The sequence below is a fragment of the Anser anser genome (genome assembly GCF_964211835.1).
Source record: "Anser anser genome assembly, chromosome: 2".
Lineage (NCBI taxonomy): Eukaryota > Metazoa > Chordata > Aves > Anseriformes > Anatidae > Anser > Anser anser.
Genome location: NC_139721.1, coordinates 132,157,785 through 132,180,393, shown reverse-complemented (window position 1 = coordinate 132,180,393; position 22,609 = coordinate 132,157,785). Strand labels below are relative to the sequence as shown.

At 34.3% G+C, this 22,609-nt stretch overlaps 1 protein-coding gene across 4 annotated transcripts in view; it reads right to left on the bottom strand.

Moving 5' to 3' along the window:
* The window catches only part of AGMO (alkylglycerol monooxygenase), a 194,525-nt gene that overhangs the window by 74,512 nt on the left and 97,404 nt on the right, over positions 1–22,609 (bottom strand). For 3 of the 4 annotated variants that reach the window (XR_014581001.1, XM_083827593.1, XM_083827592.1), the window contains 6 exons: positions 21,822–21,887; positions 21,620–21,699; positions 20,352–20,486; positions 19,696–19,812; positions 11,074–11,156; positions 9,809–9,914 (listed from right to left, as the gene is read on the bottom strand). Coding sequence is in view for 3 of the 4 variants with exons in the window: in XM_083827593.1 (XP_083683719.1) it covers positions 9,809–9,914; positions 11,074–11,156; positions 19,696–19,812; positions 20,352–20,486; positions 21,620–21,699; positions 21,822–21,887 (587 nt within the window). In the remaining variant the exon portion in view is untranslated. Of the gene's footprint in view, positions 1–486; positions 8,686–9,808; positions 9,915–11,073; positions 11,157–19,695; positions 19,813–20,351; positions 20,487–21,619; positions 21,700–21,821; positions 21,888–22,609 lie in introns of those variants that run through there. The other variant, XM_083827594.1, reaches the window with a different exon arrangement.

Below are 22,609 nucleotides of genomic sequence, written 5' to 3'. Positions count from 1 at the left end.
CTTTCAATAGTATTTTTGAGATATTTGGAATGGGCTTGTTTTAGACCGATACAGTCATGAGGAGCAAAGACAACTCAATAAGATATTAGAATTAGACTCATACTATGCTAAAAAGTACTCAGTTGAAGCCCACAGAGAATTGAATATATATATATATACACACACACACTAAAAAAAAAAGGCAATATTAAAAAATAAAAACAAAAGATAATTTGACTTCATTTGAAAGTTAGGAATAAGAAATGATCAGGAACTCAACTGGGACGATGACAGCTCTGTTCACTACTAATATATAATTGGAGTAGGCCCTTTTACATATGCAGAAAGACAGGTATCTGCCCCAAGATTTTATAATTAACTAGACTGTTTGAAGACAAAGGAAAATTAAGATAGGAATGGGGATACATAGATATAAACCAATTCAGTTAACTGCCAGATTCCATTTCTGCTTAACCACCACTTTTTACCTAATATTTGACTGTTTTTTGTAGCCAACTTACATGAAGTCAACAAGAAGAGAAATAACTACATCTAGATTTGTAGTCACATGCAGATGTGCAATGAATTCAGGTAATAGCTAAGGACAAAATTTAGTAACCTTTTCTCCATAAAATCTAAAATGTTAAACCAAAACCAGCCATTTTCAACTGCGTATTAGCTTCTAATCAGAAAAATAAATGGTTTATTCTGGGTATTTCATGGGCTCCACATGAAGATAAACCAAATCAATTCTGTCAAGACAGATGTGATCACTGTTGGAGGGGAGATCTGTATTATTTTGCCTTAGTTTCAAGTAATAACTAGAACTTTGTATGTACTTTTATTTTTTTCCCCCATAACACCTATTTCCAACTTTTGAGTATACAAAATGTTTTGTATGTTCTGCATTTGGGAATCAGTTGTTAAACACACCAGTTGCTAATCTTCTTTCATCAGGCAATTTTTATTTAGCATTGAGAAGAAAAGGAAATTTTAAGACATTCTCTTTGACTTGTGTAATATTGAAATATAAAAAGAAATACAGTATTTTTGCTTTCTCTAGATTCCCTGACTCAACATCACAGAAAAGAGAATTCATACAAAAGAATGATAAAACAAGACAGTAATAAAAAATAAATCACAGCACAGATAAAGTGAGCAATAGATCAATAAGTACTATCTAGCTAGAATTTAGCATGCAACAGCCCAAACATCACAAACCAGTTTTCAGTGGTTATTTCAGGTGTTACTAACAAAGAGAGTCTCAATTTGTGCTGTTTTTCCTGTGATCTTCATTGAAAACTACTGTCAAAAATGGACTATGCAAAAATGAATAAATAAATACAAATCCAATAATCAATTTTAATAAAATATACTATAGAATGTTTTAAGTTAATTTGTTCTTTCCTAAATACATGTGTTTATTTGGCTCTCCTGTAGCTTATATTACAGTCTGATTCTGTGGGTCCCACACAGCCATTATATTCCCCGAATGCCAAATATTCACAGCTGCCATGTTCCATTTACTCCTACAAAGTAAAATAGGACACTTACAGGAGGAATAAACTTGTACCTCCACCTCCCTTGCAAGACATATACATTTGGGTAGCCCTGCTTTGCCTGCCTTTTCTACAGTTAGGTTTTCTCTTTTTTTTACACTAATGTTGTTTTAAAATTTTAAAATTTAAAAATGCTTTTTACACTAGGCTTGTTCTTTGTGGCCACCTTGTATCTGTCAAACAGAGATTTATTCTGCATCAGAAATAGCTGGCTTAATTAAAGCTGTCATCTCCTAAAAGCTAATTCGATCCTTCTGCATGTTGTGTTGAGGATAAAATTCAAACTAAGTCATCTGCCTTCATGGTCTTGGTAATATATGCACAGCTCCTCTCTGTTCACAATTAGGACAGGTCCCACCTGCCAATTACAATGGTTTTGGTGGCAGGCTATCTGATTTTGGCAAGAAGTCTACTAAGAAGTTTTCCACATTAGGTAGTCCTACTAAACACACCAATACATGAGAGTTCTATAGGTTAACAGCTATGCCACAGAGCCAATGTGCACACTGGCCATACATGGCGAGGCTTGGAGGCTCCTTTCTCCGGGGTGCTCTGTACAGTTGGGGGACACAGTCTGATGCATGCATTCAGGAGGCATCTCCTGCCTCTCCCCCAACATGTGCATGAGTGGGGAATCTCAGCAAGTAAGCCAGTGCCTCTCACTCCTCTTACCTTTGCCTTTGTCCCGTTATGTTATGCTATACCTTAAATCAACTTTGAACATAAAATAAGTAAGAAAGTACAAACTGATCACATTGGCTCTGTCAAACAACATGAACCTGCTCTGACTGCATTTGCATCATCCCTACAGAATCCAAAGCAGGCAAGGTCCACCCCTATGCCTGCCTCTCACTCTAGTTTATGTACTGCTAGAATAGTAATTCAGAGATGCCTCAGTGCATGCACAGATGACTATACCACGAACAAGGAATCCTCCAAGAGACCTCTCACTGAAAGCACTTTTTTTTAGGCTGATTTTTTATTTCTCTTTAAAGTGAGAAAGATAATAATTACAGTACGGCTTCCCCTAATAGTGCTACCTCCACAGGATAAATGCAGGTATGAAACCAATGTATTTGTGCGTTAACAACAAAATTGCTGTTCTACTGGAGTCATAATTGCACAGACACATATACCCATGTGGAGTAACTCAGTTGTCACCGGAGATTTATACGAATGAAGCAATTCACTGCTATGGAGAAGATTTCTATTATAATCCATGTGCTGTTATGATGTAGAAAAGAATGCAGTTTGATGGGGTTTGTGGCATTCCTAGCTTTTAGAAAAATTATTCTTTGACTTATGAGCCAAACCAGTCTGCAATGCAAATAAGTGACAATGTGCATGAAATGGCACAATTTCATCTTTAGGACACTAAAATGTATAACTGAACATTAATAATTTCATTTGGCATGACTTATCTTTGAAATGTAAATGTTGCATACAGATACAAGACAATACCTAACTGCTTTGGACTCAGAATGGTCATAAAATAAACTTTAGAATTATCAATGTGAATGTTACCTTTCTATTTACTTATTTAGCAGTAGCTGAAAATGAAATGTAAAATTTTCAGACAGTATATGTCAATGTGTATATTTTTTGCACCTTTGCTTCATCTTTGACTACACACTTCTGATTTCTATTAAGTATGACTACCTTCTTGTCTTGTCAAGCAATTAAAGTGACAAAAGTAATAGCAGATGCCTCTTTCATAGTCAAAACTACAGCAAGCAGGCCATAGCTTGCATTTTATTACAACCAGTCTATACAACCTAATAATTGCAAGATAATTGAAAAGATCCTGATAATAAACAACCGGTTTACTTTTTTCAGACAAAATAAATATATAGCCAAATTTGGGCTTCATTTTAACGACACATTAGATGGTTTCCAACTTGTCTTGATTTTTGTTTTATTTTATGATTGTAAATAAACCCTGGAAAATTCCTTCCCCGATTTTACCACCTGAAACTGCAGCTGTTGGCTGACACTATCAAAGCCTCGCAATTCCGAACTCACGTGCAAATCTCATCAAGTGCAGACACTTCTAATTGATTCCAGAAGTTTTTCTTTTGCTAAGATCAGCGGGCAGAAGAAGAATAATGAGCAGCTTTTAAGCAGAGGGGGAGGGTGTTGAGCTCAGGGAGTAGAGATTTTAAAAGCTCCAGCTTGGCTGCTCCGCCAGAAATGCAGAGCAATTTTACGGTCAATTGGCCAAAGCATCTGGAACTATACATCATAGTCTGTAGTTGATGGTGGTGAAGCCGTCTCTCAAACTGGCTAAATCTAAAATCAGTAACGACTCTGCTGTCACACCTAAGTGGAAACTAACTTAATCTACTGCCAGATTTTACTGTGACTTTTTCTAAGGGACATTATTCCCTTCAGGGTAGTTGTCAGGAATATTAAAAGTCCAATCCACTGCGTGGCATAGCAGACTTTTCTGAATGAGTCTAACATAGAAAATACAGATTACAACTCGTGTTTATTTAATTCCATGTGTGTTGACAAGGCTTTTTATCATAAGGCAGTAGTTTCCTTCTATCCCCAGCTTCATTTCTAAAATACATTTCAAATACACCAGCCAATCTAGTTAGAGCACAGAGACTGCCTAAATGCTGAGGTCGTAAATCATAGCATAGGGCATGGAGCTTTCACCTTAATGGAAACCAAATATAGGATATGCTGCACTTTGAAATGTGGCACAGATGATCATAATGAGCGACCAAGGAAAAATGCTACAGAGCAGAAAACTATCGTTGATGTGGAAATAAGTTCTTATGAGTAAATGTTTGTTTTAAGTCAGTACTCATAAGTCAGTATTCTGATGCTGGTAAATTACACTAAGAAACAAGTGAGGTAACAGCAAGTCTTTGTATGATGAAAGGAGAAGTAAGTTGTGTGGCAATATATCACATTAAGAAGGACTGCTGTGGAATGCAGAGTACAGTGCAAATCAGTTCTTTAATAAAGAGATATTATGTATTTCATCCAGACAAATTAGCTGACATGCTTGTAAGAAATACAAGAATTGCACAGAAGACCAGAGAAGCAGTCCATTTGCTACAGAATACTGTCTCCAAAAATGTTTGGAACAGCTGCATCTACAGAGTTTAGATATTCTGGAGGAGTAAATAAATAATTTGACCACAAAGAAGTTCATTTCTGTTTTCATTAGTTAATGGTTGAATTATGCCCTGCAGCACAAGACTGTATATATCTTCCACAGTTGGTTATTTTTGTCATGCAACACATGCCCATGAGAAACGGAAAACAAGTACTTCATTTAAAATATCACACAGGTATACATCCTCCCTTTTTCTCTTTTTTCCCCAGTGAAAGTTGTCCCAGATCTTTATCCTTCCTACCTGTAAGTAAATACATGACTGCAGATGCTTTTATAGCCAGGCAGCCCAGGAGACTGCAGTGTAGAAGGGGTCTGGATGAACAGACTTACTCTCAGACTAAAAGACTTAGCCAAAACAAAGGTAAAAGATAAACAAGAACATCAAAATAGACATCTGTCTTGTCCTCCAGCTCCTAGATCCTAGTCCTTTAGCTTAAGAGTCTCAGTATTGACTTGCTACTACTATGTGAGTTGGTGAAAATATTCAAGACAAGAGTTCCAACAACATGTCAATGGCTCTCATTTCTACTCATTGCTCCTCATTAGTATTACTGTCAAATAACAGCCAGTGCTTGACCAAAATCAGCTCATGGAATATGCTGGCTGATGCCAAACCAGAGCAGTTGGATGGAAACTCTTTGAAGAGGTGTACCATCATTACAGATTTATTTTTAACATACATATTGTGCCTGCTGAACTGTCACATAACTGAATGCACAAGCAATGTTTTCTGCTACCTCCAGGTGGTTAGGAGATCCCAGGCTCAGTCTGACTAAAAAAGATTTGGCATTAGTAACACACATGATCCTCACATTACACAGGCATGAAATAATCAGCCTAAAGAAAACTTAACTAGTATAGGATGTTGCAGCACAGACTGTTGAACAGAAACACATTAGCCTCTCAGCTTGCTGTCTATATCCAGTCAAATAGAATATCTCTGTCCTTATCACCAAGGTATCCTGTGACCTCCACCCAAAAAAAGAATTCACACAAGATCTAAGTTCATCAAACTCATGTTCCTTAAACACCGCGTCTTTCAAAAACCAAAACAAACAAAAAATAACAACAACGCAAAAGAACAGAGAGCCTGCTCCTTTTGCATAACCATCAATATGAAATATATACAGCACAAGGAACTGAAAATACGTGCTGACAAATGTGCAGAGTTCCACCTCCCATAAGAAGAAACAATTACTTTTCTAACTCTAGTAACTTCTAATCATTGTCTTTGCAAAAATGGAAGAACACCAAGAGAGAACTCTCTTGGAAGGGCTTCAAATATAATAGTTATGAGAATTATATATTTAAACAATAGGAACAACTACATAATTTTAATATTGAACCAAGACTAGTAATCACATTATTTAATATATAATTTCAAAGCATGGAATATCATATTTATTAGTGCTCGAACACAGTAAACAATCATACAAAGATTACAGCTTTACCAAAAACAACAATACTTCTTCCTTATCCATCTTTAGCTGCATTTTACTTCCACCTTCCATTGGTCTTAGCATTACAAAACTTTCTTGATCCAAAGGAAGTTACATCAACTGACTTACATGAAGATAAACCTTTGGCTGCATTGGTCAGAGAAGCCTGGTGACCGAATTAGATGGGTAGTTTGGGTGAGGCTGGAGCAAGAGGGAGGAGCTGCTTCTCCTGATGGAATTGCAGGTGTTGGCTGCTTTTTTCACAGCCACCTGTGCTAATTTAAGGACAAAATGGGAAAGGCTACCTTCTTCTTTGCTCTGCTCTTCTCTCCTCTCTCTCCTAGTTTTCTCTCATTTCTGTATTTTCTTTTTCATTTTAACTTGGAAGGTCTTCCTCCTATGCTGTAGTTCTGATAATTGTTAGATGTGTTTATGAACTGCTCTAATTCACTAAAATGGCAGAAGGCTATTTGCAGGACTAGGAGCAAGGCAAGAATGGGTTAAGAATTAGCTGTTTGTATCATTGGATTTTGTGGAACTCTCCACTTAGATGACTACAAAATTGTACCTTCATCAAATCCCATAACAGGCAATCATTTGAAGTTTTAATCACTTTTTTTTTTAATAGTTAAAAAATATTTAAAAATAGTATTTGCTTCTGAAATCTTATCTAGTGGTTACAAAATATTAATGAGGAATGCAAGTTTATGAAGAAGAAGGTCACAAGAAAAACAATATGTACTAACAGGAGTCACATAATTTTTCACTAACAGTTCAACATAATGTATGGAAAAAAATTGTTCTTGCACTTTTCTGCTGTGATGTGCATGATTAACTTAAGAATGTTGGGACAGAATTATTTCTTAAATTCTAGACACGCTGAGTACTGCCATCATGCCTCTTGCAGTTTATTTTATTTTTCTTTATCCCTAAGTGCACTAAAATGCATTGTATATATATTAAAAAAAAAAGTCAACATAAATTCTTTTACATGGTGTCCTATATTCATGATTATTGTCCATGAATATTGGATTATGAATGAATTGTTTTTCGGTAACAAATAAAGATGATGAAGTAAGAAGAACATTATGTAAATATATTACTGACCATAAGTACTAAAAATGTAACATTAAGAAGATCAAAGTCAGTTAAATTTGAGTGTATATTAAAGATGGAATATGTATAGATGGAGGAAAAGAAAGATTAAATAAATGGTTTATTTCCTACCTCTCAAAAATTGCAATTGGATTTGAAAGAGAAGTAGAGCAAAGGAAGTTGAAAACCAAGCAGATAAAAATTACCAGGAAAAATGCAGCAAAAATTTTCTTATGAACCTCACAAGATGTTCAGAGTTATCTACACTATTATGTTTAATTATGAAGGGTAGATAACCTCTCTAAATGTTAAACAGAAACAATTTTTAGGACAAATTTTATATGTAATTTCCAGAAAAAAAAATAATCATGTATTATGCTTTCTATTATCTGCTGATTTAAAATGATCACCTCAATAATAATTGAAAATATTAATATTTCAATACTTTTCAACATTAATTGAAAAATTTATAGTAGTTTCCCTACTGTTACAAGAATCTTTTCTTTTAAATACCATTATACCAATACTGCTGCCCATAGCAACTTTCCTACCCTGAATCCAAAAATTGATTAATGTATTGACAGCACATGAGCAAAACCCATGACAGTAAATCAGTTATTTAAGATCGGAGACTTTTTAATGTCATCATAAACATCACTAAAGCTTATTAACATTACATTAAATGCAACTCTCTAGCACTAACATATTGGAATTCTTCAGAAGCATTATTTATTCTGGTTGCATTAAGAGCAAACAATTTGGAAGACACCTATTTATTAAGTATTTTCAAACAAAACAATGTGAGCATGTTTCTCCTGTTTCTCATTTTAAATGAACTACCTAGTCAGTGCCAAACAAGGCACTAAAAAGAGTTACAGAGAAGTACAAATATAAAGGAGAGAAAAAAAATACACAATAAATCAGAGATTTAAAAAGAAAAATAAAGAACAAATAAAGAACATAATAAGAAATATTTTATTTTCTTCAAGACAGAATAGGAAACTATCTAGCTTCCTCCAAACAATAGAAATAACAACCTGAAAATTTTGCTCCTACTCCTTTCATAGTAAGAGAGCTATTCATGCATATGCAACTCAGCAAGGCAAAAAATGCAACTTTTTTTTTTTTTTTTTTTGTAATTTAGAGGGTATATTTAACATATAACTCTTCGCAAATTCAGTTAGAATACCTTAGTACCTAAAGTCAGAGCTACTACTATAGAATTAATTGCCAAACATTAGAAGTCTTTGCATCAAGTCTATCTGCTAGTCAGTAAATCCTAAAAGCATTTTCCAAAAGATATTTAAGAAAGTAAAATCTTTAAAATATCTGCTGAGTTCTGGCAGACTTTTATCAGAGGAATTCAAGAACTCTGATTTACACACCAAGTTTTGACAAAATAACAATATTGGGGAAAAAAATAATTCTTGATTAGTGGCATTTGTCTGGCTTTAAATATTGTCCAATAATTATTGTTTCCTGTCTGAAGAAAAAAGAAAAAAAAAAAAAAGACCTACATAAGTATAGTGTTTTTTTTTCCATTCTCCTATTGCCTGACCTCAGAGAAGAGCAGGAGAACCAGCACCACTATCAGAAATCTATTAGAAAAGTTATCAGCAGCTATTAATTTTGGAGCTGTTTCAAGTCAAAAGAATCCTTTTGAGTTCCACCAGTAATAGGTCTGATTCTTGATCCTTATTATTGATTTTATTTTTCTGGTTTTAATCCAAAGATTAACTTTCTGGTAACAGTTCTACTAGTCTAGCAAGGTTCATAAACTTGTTGACAACCAACTTTGCTGCTGACCAGCAGTAGGTAGCTTGGGAATGTCATTCAGATCAGAATCATAGTAATGATTCAGTGTTATCCAACTGAGATTATATTAAAAGAATTGTTTTAATATGAATTACCAATTTTGCTGGAAAAACAGAAACAAAACCAAAAACCTACCAACAGTGTAGATTAAAAAGCAAAAGTCACAAACAGGATAAAAATACGTCCTGTGAACACAAAAATAACCATACCTAATAAGATAAAAGGTCTGTTTAATCCAGTATCCTATCTTTATCAATGGCTAAAAGTCTGTTCCTGATGTACTATATAAGTACAGAGTGATATATTTTGTATTTTAAACTTTTCCAGCCTCCAAATTTCTTCAGATTTGTTCCAGTGAAATGTGAGTTAATCAATTCAACTTCAGGAACAGACTTCTGGTATTCTGGTCAACGCATATAGCAATAATACAGTATTTTTGCAAGGACATATAAAGAAACAGTTTTCTGACTTTTTTTCAATGTACTTGGGCTGTAGCAAAGAAAACAATAATTTTCTTAAAAGTAAATGGCAGAAAGGAATAAGGAAATAAGAAAAAAAAACTATTATATTCAAATAAGGTAATAGAAATAAAGAAACCAAATATAAATTTGTAATGTTATCTTTTTTTTTTTTTTTCCTAAAACAGAATGAGTCATAGAATAGCTCAGATTAGAAGGGACCTTAAAGATCATCTAGTTCCAACCCCCCTGCCATAGGCAGGGATGCCATAAAAATAATAACAATAATAATATAGGATCATCAGTATAGATACTTAAAAGTAAATGTCTTACTTCATATGCACAGTCCAACAAAGAAAGCTGATTCCTTAAGTAGCCAAGTTTGTATACACCTAAGAAGACTGAGCAGCGGATGATTTCCAGAATTCCTGCTTTGGGCCTAGGAACAAGAAATAATTCATGTTAATGGTCTATCTTTTCTTCTTTGTTAATTTGAGTGAAATAGAGGATGTAAAAATAGTCTGTGATGTCCTGCACTTGCATCAAGTCACCTCTCTTAACCTTACATTTTTACAGCATATGGATTTTACTTTCAGCTAGAACACTAAATTTTCTGTGAGAATACATATATGCAAAGAATACATGTGAGCTCACACAAGTGTAAATGTGTCTTGAAAAATTACAACAGCAAAATTCTGAAAATTGCTACCTGAATAGCTCAGAATCTTTCCATTGGTCTATTTCTGTAAATTTCTACTAATTCACTTTACTAAGGCTGTTAATACAGATCTCTGGTATATTGACAGACTTTTACCCATCCTGAAATAAACTTTCAGTAGATACAAGCAAAAGGTATTCCTTTCTGAGAAAATAAAATAACATAAAATAGAAAAAATAGTAGGTGCAAAAGAAGGAGTGGCACAACAGTGAAGGTTCTATTACACATTTCTATTTTAGCAGGGCAAATAGTTTCTCTGTAGGAAATTGTAGTTGTTATTTACTTTTCTGTAGGGTCACAGTGCCTATATGGACTACTTCCATAGTGTACATCTCACTGAGCTGTTGTTTTTCTTAAGCTCCAATTTGATTTGAAACTATAAGGACTAAATTTAGTCTAAAGTCAAAGATTTAGACTAAGGTCTATCCCTCACATGAGTTTGAGTCTAGTCTTAGCTATACCATGCACTTTTCATATACTGTCAGCCTATCTGCCATCCATGGCATGCTACATGGGACGGACAAAATATGTCTGAGCTTAAACGGCCTTGGGCCAGTCTTCAAGCCATTTTGGCATGCCAAAATCTCAAAACCAGAGATAATGACCCAACAAATGCTAGCAAATTTGAGCATATGAGCAACCAGTGCTGCAATATAAATATGGCCATTAATTGCTATTGGAGCACTCCTAGTTTTACTTATTGGTTATTTGTGTTATCTTCTAGTCAACAGATAGAAACATATATGCCAGAGTACATCTATAGTTCTTTATCAATATATTTTTTGACACACTTGAGATTTCCATATAATAACAAATAATGCTTAAAAACAGAAGAAAAAAAAAAAAACAGAAAAAAAAAAAAAAAACTTTTGTCTCTTGCCTGTTCTCCATAAGAAATCCAAAAGAGGTCAGGGACAGAATGATAAAGAAAATTCTCAGCAGAATAGTTCCCTGTGATAACACCTTAAGAAAAAAAAAAAAAAAAGTAGAAAAATATTAATTTAGACTAATTTGCTGAAGAGAAACTAAATTTAACAGAACAGCAGTTTCAGCTTCCTCACTCAGTGATGTTAATGTCCACTCGCTCACTTTTGATGTAATTTGTTGTTTTATTTTACAAAGATTTTCAGTAACCACCTTTACAGTTGCCACTATTTCCAAAATAATAATTAAGATATATCCTTCTGTACTATGTGTTTTCCTGAAGTTACTTAATTCCCTTATGCCTTTGTCCAAGAGGAAACAGTCATATCTCTAAGTTAAAACCACCTCAGCCCTGTTCTTTTTCTTCATCTTACGTTACTGTCTTTACAATTGCTACCTATGAATCCCAATGAATATAAAACAAACAAACATAAAAAAAAAATATTGGTGAGACTAAGAGTTCAAATGATGTGACAACATAACCATATTTTAACAAGAAACAACACTGATATTACAAGAAACAACATCAATATTGTCCCTTCGTGACAACTCAACACTTGTTTCCCAGTTCAGCAAAACTCTTCAGTTCATACCATTGACTTTAATCAGACTTAAAACTTTTAAACTTTAACATGCATTTGGACAAATAGCAGCATGAGGATTTATGTCTTTAACATTTACATCTAAGTTATTTTGAAAAGCCTTTGTTTTTTTCACTGAAACAACAATACAGAACTAGTGGATTTTGCTGAGTTATAAGGAATCCTTTCTAGTTTGAATAGCAATAAGTTTTATGAACAGCATCTTGTACTTCAAGATTACAGGCATTGAAAAAATAAAAATCTGTGAATGTCTGCCTTAATTTCAATAAACTCCACTTTGTGACAAGCCCACTTTCCTTCAGTGGTGGCCCCTACCTCTCGAAGAGATCTAAGGTAAGTATCTGTGAGTGTGGGAGGCCACAGGAGAATAATCTCAAGTTTTACAGCTGTGTGAACTTACAGTGCCCATGTTTGCAAAACACATCAAACCATACACTCAGGCTGGGTAGGGTTCTGTTTTAAAGAAGAATCACAAGCACCTACTTGGATATCCTTAACAAATGGTAACTGAACAAAGAAAACAGCATCCCAGTAACATGCACGCTAAACAGCAGTCTCAATAGCTTACAAGCCAGAACACACTTCTCACAAATGACACCTGTCAAGTCACTCTGTTGCACAGATTTATACAAGGATAGATCAAATTCATTACTGGATTGCTCCACTTGCAGTCCATTCCATCCTTCATTATGATAAACTTACAAAATCTCAAACTGATGATTACTATTGTCATCTACTTAGATGAAGACTTGAAGAAAGGATACGCTACACTTTTCTTACACTCTTACCCTGGGCATCTGCTATTGGTCACCACGGAAGACAGGATATTGAACTACATATTGAACCATGAGGAGACTCAATATAGCACTTATGTTTTGAAATTCTTGCTTAAATCAAGAAAGCCAAAATGCTCTGATGGGTCTGTACTTTTATCAATGTTTTTATCACTTGGAATACAATTTCATATTCCAAATATAGGTTTTAAAATGTCAGTAAAAGATTAAATTAAAGATACTCTTTTTGAAAACTTCAGTTTCTAGAATCCAAAAATTCTACAGCTCTCCTAAGGTTAAAAGACTTTCTGTTGTTAACATGAAGCAATATGCGTTGAAGTGACAAAACTTTTGGACATAATTTTTTTCTTTTTTTTTTCTTTTTTTCTTTTTCTTTCTTTTTTTTTTTTCTTCTTGTTATAAAAATACAGCACAGACTCTATTTAAGTTTAATAAAAATAGTAGTTCTTAAACTGATCATCTAGCCACAGTAAGTTCAACTCCTACTTCAGCTTCCTGTAAAAACTGGGTCATACAAAAATTCAAGAAGTAAAGCAAGCAAAGAAAAACATGATTTGGCACAGACATAAGGGAACTCACCCATAATTTTCTTAGAAATGCTTTGTTATGTTTTTCAATGACTGTTTCTTGTCAGATAAAGGAATTTGCCAGGGAACTGGGACTGGAATTCAAGATTTTTTCCTCTTTAGAGACTGTCCTCACTTTTCAGTTGTAGAATTGCACCCTTTTTTTAAAACCAGTCCTGGCCAGATGGGTCTGATTTTGTTTTGTGTTTCCAGTGCAATGCACTAGCTTCTACAGACTATCTTTAAAATGTCCCTAGACTGATTGGGCATTGTTCTGAGGAAAGGAACATAAGGCCTTAGGTAACAAGAGAACTGAATATCAAATACAAATTTTGAGGATGCCATGTAATTTTTAAAGAGTTCATGTAGTTGCTACTTTACAATATATGGTTAAAATCACACTTTACAGAAAAGGAATGATCTCTGCAATGGTTTTGAAAAAAAAATGTTAATGTTTGTCTTCAGGGAAGGACCCAACAGCACCTGTTGTGAATTAACATGAGTGTCTCCAAGTTCCAGTTTTAAAAAGCTGTGTATTTTCACAGTTTTCTGACCTTCACTGTTTCTGAGTTGGCCAGCATTAGACAAACAGCTAAGTCCTAGGCATCTGGATTTCCTTGTTATTCCAATTTCAGAAAACTAAGGAGCTGATTAAGTCTACCTTTCTTTAAATAACTGGAGTGCCTAAAACCCTGTTATTAATTTAAGCTTTCTCTGTACTCAGTGGAGAGAGTGCATTTACTGAATGATTGTTTCTTGCCATTAGCTAGAAAGTAAGCATACAGGTGAAAGTAGGTATATCAGGCTAAACTTTCCTAGATTGAGCGTTGCATTTGAGTGGGTGATAGAAACACTTCCCCAAAATAGACACATTTTGGGCATATTTTTATTGGTGTTTTCTCTCAGAACTTTTTTTTTTTTCCTTCCCTAAAAGATATTTTAATTTCCATTTCTAAAAAAGAAAACAAACAAACAAACAAAAAAAAAACACAAAATAGACTCTCAGAGTTAAAATCTTTGCAGGAAACAATAATTTTTTTTATTATTCATTTTTGGTGGATTATTCATTTTTTATGGATTTTTATTCATTTTTGGTGGATCTTGATAAGCTTGATAATGCTGACACTGTAATATAGTAATTCAGATTGCAGCTTTCTCTCCACAATGAAATAAAGGAGTGAATTCAAGAATTTGGACCATGAACATGCAAACTTCACTTACTCAAACAGTCTCTCTAAGACGTGCAAAACTAGAGCTTGAAGTTATCATTTGACTCACCAAATTTATCTAACCACAGAAGAAAAAAAATACACAGATGAAAAAATGGAGACATAATGAAAAAATTGAAATTAAGTTTTAAACATGGATTAATTTCCATGATTAATTAATTTCTCAGTTTTCAGGAGAAAAAAAAAAAAAAAGGAACAGAAATACATTTTAATGTATATCAATAGAAGCAGAAAAACAACTGAAATAATCTTATGATTTAGGAAAATAAAATTCAAATATAAACAACCTCTTATCTTTTAGGTTAAAATACTATGTGAGGTTCTTTGATTATTTTGAACTACCAGAGCCAGGTACGATCATATTTTATGGATTCTCTTTTTGAGGTCAATTTCTATTTATCTTCCTTTTCAGACACTCACTTCAGAACCACAAGATTTTGAATGGTAGCCATTTATAAAATTTCTTATGGTTCAATACCATCTGTGTCTCAGAATGTGAAAGACTGAAGGAATCTAAAGTGCAACCTGCAGTTATTTGCAATCTCATCAAACTCACACAAATGCATAACAATGTAAAATCTTGGTACTGTGATGCAGCCTTAAACTTCCTAAGTCCTTTGCCTTCTGAAGGCTGAGGGGTGAGGCATCAAGCTTTACTGGGAACTGTGAAGGTAGAAGGTGTAAGTTACTCTTCACTATAGATACATGTATCATATTCACATGGAAGAAAAAAAAAAAAAAAAGCGTGAAATGTTTGTTCATTTGTGTCCTAGCCAAGGACTACCAAGAAACCTGTGGTGAAATCCACCACAATGCCATTTGGGAGTAGGAAGAGTAGGTATATTGTGGCAAATATAGAAAAGCTATCTGGAAACAACTACAGTTTTGTGAGTTGGGGTTGAGCTCAAAAATCTCCACGAATCTTCTCCCAGAATATCACTATCCATCTTTTTTGGCTAACAGGCAACATTCTTAAACTATTAACAACCAACTCATGTTTAAAATAACAAAATAAAATAATATAAATAAAATAAAATAGCTTTATAATGACACTTCTTCATACTCAAGAGTTTTGGAGATGTATTTGAATTTTGCTCTTCAGTTGGCTCTAAGCCAATGATGGCCCTGGAAAGCAGATCTGGCAGCATTTTCAGCAATAGATATCTTGCCATCTAGTCTGCAGATTTACTCATTGGAGAAAGAGAACTGCCATCAACTGAAGGAACTTTTAGGAAAACACAGACATTTGGTGCAAGTTTGCAAACAGCAAACCAATCATGTGGCATACATACCTATTTATTAGTTTGCTTTCCTAACTTGCTCTTTACAGTTCCAGTGGTATAGTTACATACCGTCTTGATTCTCGTATTTATTTTCAAATTTGTATCACCCTATGAACTGGATGCTGGCAGCTGTGACATCCATTTTCTAGGCATTACTCTACCAAAATCAACATTAGTCAGTAGATTATATCACTAAACTAAACATCTTATATTAAATCTACACACTGCAAGTTGCACTGTGAAAAGAATGTGCTTTTTACACCTTTGTTAGTACTAGCATTTTCAACCCACTTAAACATTATTTGAATGGATGTATATATAAAATAAATGAATATTTATATACTGGAGTATTTGCATAAACAGAGAAGCCTGTTGGACCACAGTTACAAGTCAGCCACAACTTTGCAATGTGGTTATTGGCTGTAATCAAACAGAAAAAAATATTTTTGTTGGATTTTGATTCCATTGAAAGCTCTAAAAAATGTTTTGGAGCCTTAAAAAAGAAGGAGGGTTACAGAATTTTGGGAAGAAGTTTACATTGCTTTTAACTGACAGATTTTCACAGCATGTATATAAATAGAGAGAAAAAAAAAATCTGTTTAACCAAGGAAATATGCCATTCCAAATGTGCATTTAGATGTAAATTGAAAGATTCCAAAATGACTTTTATATTTCAAAGGACTCAGAGTGTTTTATTCCTACTGAAGAATAAATAACATGAATGCATTTTCTCATCCTATTGTCTTCAGTGGTTCAACAGAAAAAGATGTCAGGACATTTCATAATTTATCAGGTGCCCTGCTGTCATATATCAGATACTTTCAACATTCAAATGATGCATGTTAATACAATGCTATGGAACTTGTGTTCTTAGGTGTCTTTGTATGTATTTTATTTTAACTGAGAATTCCTAAAAAAAAAAAAAATTGAATTCTTAGCAATATTACTTACATGATACTTGTTGATGTCCTATTGATTGGATATACTAATTTTGTTCTCAACTTGCAAGAGGCCTATCTTATCACTTACTAGTTTTTGTCTAATTGAAACTGCTCTTATATTCATAGCTTTATAATCATCGTAAATGTTATAGTATCTATCAACAATAAAAAAAGACTCTGCAAAAAGTGTTTAAGGTATACTTCACTTTGATTTATGTGATACATACAGTTCTGGAGCTATGAGACTTTTGCTTTGAATGTACTGCAGTTTTACACTCCTAGCACTCTCTCTGGGACTGATCCAAATCCCATTATGTCAATTAGCTTTGGATCAGATCTAGATGTGCAGAACTCAGAAGTATTTTTTTATTCTCTGGATGTAGTACAGATTGCTATATAGAAAATAAACATTGTATATGCTCTGCTGTGGAAAATATATATTTGTTCTTTCTTGTTTTGCTCTTTTTCTATGTTAAAAATGCAGGTCATTCAGACTGAAGGTATACAGTTGCTCTTTGCATATAGAGAAACTTAACACTTCTACAGGGCATGAGACCAAACACTGAGCAACTGTAATCACTTGAGAAATGTAATAACTGTGTGCTGCATCTTATGGCTATTATGAAATGGAACTTATACCTAAAAATGAGGAAAACAGTTAGCTTTCTCCATTTATGGAGCTATGCCACAGTTATGACATAATTCATAGCCAGACAGAAAGTTCCAGTTGTATCCATAGACATTTCATAATTCAGTGTAGTGGAAAACTGATATTGAAGAATGTTTTTTGCCAAGTAAAGTTATTCATACACAAGCTTCCTTCTCATGACAGCTTCCTCACTGTACTGTAGAGCAATGCTGGAACTCTGTCTTGGGACCAGCACTTTCTACACCCACGCCAAAGGTTTATGTCCTGAGATGAGGTGCTTCCAGTCCCCTGTGCTCTCCTTATCCTTACTGCCTTATTACCCCACAGTTTTCTGCAGAGAATTTTCTAGTTGTTTTGCTACAATAAGTTTATACATGGTGGATGTATACTTTTCCTCTCTGTGATTGCAAGAATTTAATGATCATCTGGGCTTTGGGTGCATTTTTCAACTTCCCTTATTACTATTCTTAAAGAGCTGCAGTTATCAGCAGAGAAAATAATTTGGACCATCCATTTTTTCCTTCTCAGACCAGAAAAAAATACAAAAGGAGAAAAGAAAAATTATGAAAAAACTCATGAACAGACTCCTTAGTTCTTGCCATTAAAAGCAGTATTAACAAAGTAAAGAAAACAAACAAGCAAACAACAAAACACTTGATTTGATCCCTAGAAAAACATGACTTGCTGATCATATGCAGGACTCTAGAAGCATATCCTGAAAATCTTGCAAAGGCTTTTGACGATGCATGAACACTGGAATTAAGTGCATTGTACACCTTTTTTATTTGGGAGGTATTAATGCTCACCTTTGGATTAATTTCCTGTCTTCAGAAATTTCTCAGAATAGACTAAACTTCAGATGGTTTAGTAACCTCTAAATTCCTTGCAGTTGTGGTGTGACTATTTTATAGAGATGAACATGATGTGTAGAATATTTTAACGTTAATCAGAAGAGAGTTCCTGAGCTAGCTTTTGTATTCTTTCGGAATGCTACATAAAATGCTTTTTAAACATTTATCAAAACCAGCATTGTTGTACTGGTTTGATGTGCAACTCAGAACATGTCTAACCTAAACAAAAAAAACAAATAAATAAATAAGTGGCCTGCTGCCATGTCTTCCATTATTGCACATAAAGACCCTTCTCACTGCCCTTCTTGCAATGGGATGTGAGAATTTCTGAGTCGAAACTTCAACATTCAGACAAGACTTCTGAAAACTTTGCAATACTTTGGAATCCTTTGAACATGTTTAGATACGCAAAATAGACTTATTTCCAGAAATCCGCCGCTTGGACAGATTCAGACATGTCATTCAAGGCATCAGGGCACAGCAAGAAGAGCTGCTCCCCACACAAGTGGCATAGTGGCCAGCAGCAGTCCAGTGGGCTGGGCCATGGAGCCAGGGAAAAGGTCACAGTCCAACAAGGTAGGTAGGGGACAGTAATTGCCATTGGCCAAGGGCCAGAGATTGCTGGGAAAGCATGCAGGAATGAGGCAGGTCCATGGTCCGGCAGAGGCTGACGACCCCAGGGGGCCCTCAATACCTTGAATGCAGGCCTGTGGCAATGTCTGTAACACAACAAAAAGACCGCTACTTAACCAAGTAGGAATGGGAAAGAATATAAGAAGGGCAAAGGACATTTTATTCAATGTATGGACTTTGTGGTGGTTTTGGTAGGCCTTTGTCTGATTTCAGGGATACTAGGTTTATGCATTCAAATTATGCTAGTTAACTAAAAGATTTTCCCTTTAGTAAAGTAGAAAGAGTTTTCAAGGAAGGAAGAATGAAGAGGTAGTTGGAAAGGTGTGTTAATATCTCACTTCTTGTAGGTGGAGAAGGCCTCATAGTGCACCTTCAGAGATCACACGTAGGGTAACCGTGTTGTGTTACTAGAGAGATCCTGTCAGCCCAAACCTGTGGTGGGAAATATGTCCCTCTCCCTGCACTTCTGTCAATGCTGTTGCACATTCAATACTGGAAGAGCAATTTGCCCCAAGGCAGTGGTCCGCTAACTCTGAACTCATGCTGAAGATTCCTACCTGCAAGCACCACAAGACCTTTGCAATCCTCCTTCTAAAGCTTGGACAATATTGGAATCCATAAATGTGACCAACCTTGATATCTTAAAACCTATATAGCTTTAAGTCTGAGATATATTCTTCCTTTCATGAGGTCCTAAAACCTGAAGCAGACATGTACCTTTTCTGCAGAACATCTATTATTTTTAATTGAATTGCTTAACTTAAGCACATGCATCTGTAAATGGTTAATAAAGTTATTAAATATTTTAATTAACATGTTAATGCATATATAATGTTATATTATTATATATTTAGCCATTTATTATTATACTTTTTACATAATTTATTTATGATTATAATAGTTAATATATGATACAGGCCTTAGAGTTTCTTTATTAGAGGATTTAGATTATGCTTTATTATTTAAATATGTCATGAGTCATATTACTGTCAGCATGAGATGTTATTACTCAAAGATATGAATTACTTACAGTCACAGTAGCAAGAAGGTCAATATACAGCTCCATTATCACTGCAAAATGCACTACTGCATAGCAATTAAGGTAAGCTGGTACTCTTGGGTTGAATGGAACTTCTTTTCCAGTGATCTGTATGAAGCAAAGCAGATAATAGCCTTCAACATTGACACAATCCAGCCTGATATTCCTTAGTATTCTTTGTAATTACAAACACAAAAGGGTTAAGGGACATAGATAATTGCCCACAGATAATCTGCCTTCAAATACATGTAATACCTAGTGTGAGACAGAGTTTAAATATGTGTGCGTGTATGTTCACAGCTGAAGGAAAAAGAGAAATGACCTTATTCTATAGAACTATTTTGGAAATATCTTTAGGAAATGAATAATGAAAAGATAAACTAGAAGACATATTTTTTCCTTAAAATAAAATAAAATAAAATAAAATAAAATAAAAAATAAAATAAAATAAAATAATAATAGTAATAATAAAAAGTAAAACATTCATTTCCTTCAGTTTCTTTTCCTATTTCATCTTCCCCTATGCTTTATGACTGATAATTTGCTAATTTAAAATAGCATGTGTAGAGTTTTTAACATTGATCCAGTAGCATTAAGAGGTCCAAGTAAATTACACAAAACTGAAAGCCTCTGCATGTTATATTTACCACTGGGATTTCCTCAGGAAGGCCAAGTCTAGGTTTGCCTGGTCCCCAGCCTGGCCCTTTGAATAGGACAGAAAGCTTATTGCAAAATCCAGGTGTGGCCCAAAATGTGTTCCAAATATGAGCCAAGGGACGTAACTGAAAAAAAGAGCAAGTGATTTTTCAGTGTTAGTAAAATAAAATTTAGTAAAACATTATATTTTACTCATTCTTAGCTTTCAAATAAAAGGTTTTGAAAGTCTGTAAAGAGAATAAATTAAAAAGAGAAGTTCAGAAAACCTGACTGAAATAGGCAGGAGCTGTATCAGGCCCTTGGTTCATAGTGAGAATTATGATGACTTCTGCTCAGAGGAAATTTTCACTTTCTTGTAAGCAATCCATAGTATTTAATGGTATTTTGTATAGCTCTATTTATGGTGGTTTTAAACTAGAATTTTGTTACTGGGACCTTGACATGATATACTCTCAATTCCTAAATTCCTTAGCTTCTGTCTGGAACATATAAAATTGCACAGACTGTGGCCGTCCTTCCAGCTTCCAGCCCAGACACCCCTTTGGGTAGAATCTCATTCATTGAGATACCTCATGGGGTATGAAAAGTCCCCATGAAGAAAATGGGGACTTATTTACTCCTCAGTCTCTGAGGTTTTTAAGGAGAATTTTTATCCAGCTGAAGAGTAGCCTGGACCAAGAATTCCACCAAGAAACATCATACTAAGATTTTTTTCTTCATTTTTAAACTGCATTCAAACTGTGTTACAGCTTTTGTTGAAACCATGATATATAATGCTGACAACACAAATCATTCTGTAGTATCTTGAAGAGGAAATATTCAATACAGATAAAAATAGATAGTAAAGATATCACACCATGGGATTATTTATGAAATAGTAGTATTTAGAGAAGACATAAACAACAGTGTTTTGTTTTTTTTTCCATCTGTGCTTCTCTGCATATTGCTCTGTGAATGGCAAACTGGACATCATTCAGTGGGTAAATCACAGACCTGCTACTTCTCCACCATAATTAGTTAATAATTTTACTGTATTGTACTTTCATTATGGCTCTACATGCTCTACATATGTTCAATGCAGTGAGTGGAAATATTTTTTTTTTGTAATGAAATAATTGAGATTAATAAATGAAGATAGATTAACTGACTTGTGCAGCAATGCAGAGTTAACCTCAATTGTGCCTAAGAGAGGAGTTTTTCTGAACATCAGTGGCTGTTGAAAATACCAGTCAGTGATACAAACTGATACAAACTGCACCTGGAGCAGAATGGGTTCAAATGAATTTACTGGATGTGTTAAGCCGTATACAACTTTAGCATCTTCTGCTTCAAATGTTCCTGAAGGAAAAAAAAAAAAAAAAAAAAGAGCAACCAACAATCAAATTAAAAGTATACTTATTTTTGTTTGACAAACTAACTAAAGATAAGGAAGAACATTTTTGTTTGTTTGTTTTACCTACCAAATATCCTGTCCCAGATAATGAGTGTGCCACCATAATTTTTGTCAATGCAGTAAGGATTTCTGCCTGTAATGAAAATCATTGGCAAGTCATTCCATATATAAGAATATGTGTGACTTAAATATGAAGGGAAATCTTAGCATCAACTTCTAATCTAGTTTTAAGTTCTAGTAGGTTAGCTACCTTTTATGTGTCTATAAAATGTCTGTTTTCTTATTAGGCATATAACTCTCTTTCTACTCAGATTCAAATATACAGATCAAATGTGTCATATCCCAAATTTCTGTGAAATAAAAAGATTTATTTGGAAAGTATATTTAGCTAAAATATATATTTAAAAAAGGAAAATTGAAGAGCAAACAAAAAAAATCACCTCACCAATTTATACCTAAGCAAATATATACCAGATATATTTATGCACAATCATCTCATTAATGGCTTTCGTCTGTCTATGTTCTATGTCACGTGTCTGATCCTGTCTTTATTATTAACTTCAAGATGATCCTTTTATCTATTTGCTAGGGAATGCATTTGTATATGAGCCATCCTATCAAAAGTATGAGAAAACCCTCATTTCTTACACTGCTTAATACCTCCAACTTTGTGAAGTTTGTTTGGAACAACTGTACAACACTTGATCAGCTCTGGAGTGATTCTGCTCAACTCTGATCGGGATCAGGCTCAGAGGATTAGTCTGGATTTACTGCAGAGCAAACAAGAGCAGAGTGTATCCCTCCAGGATTACCAGTACTTGTGCAAATTTTAAGGATTAGACACTTACAGCACCA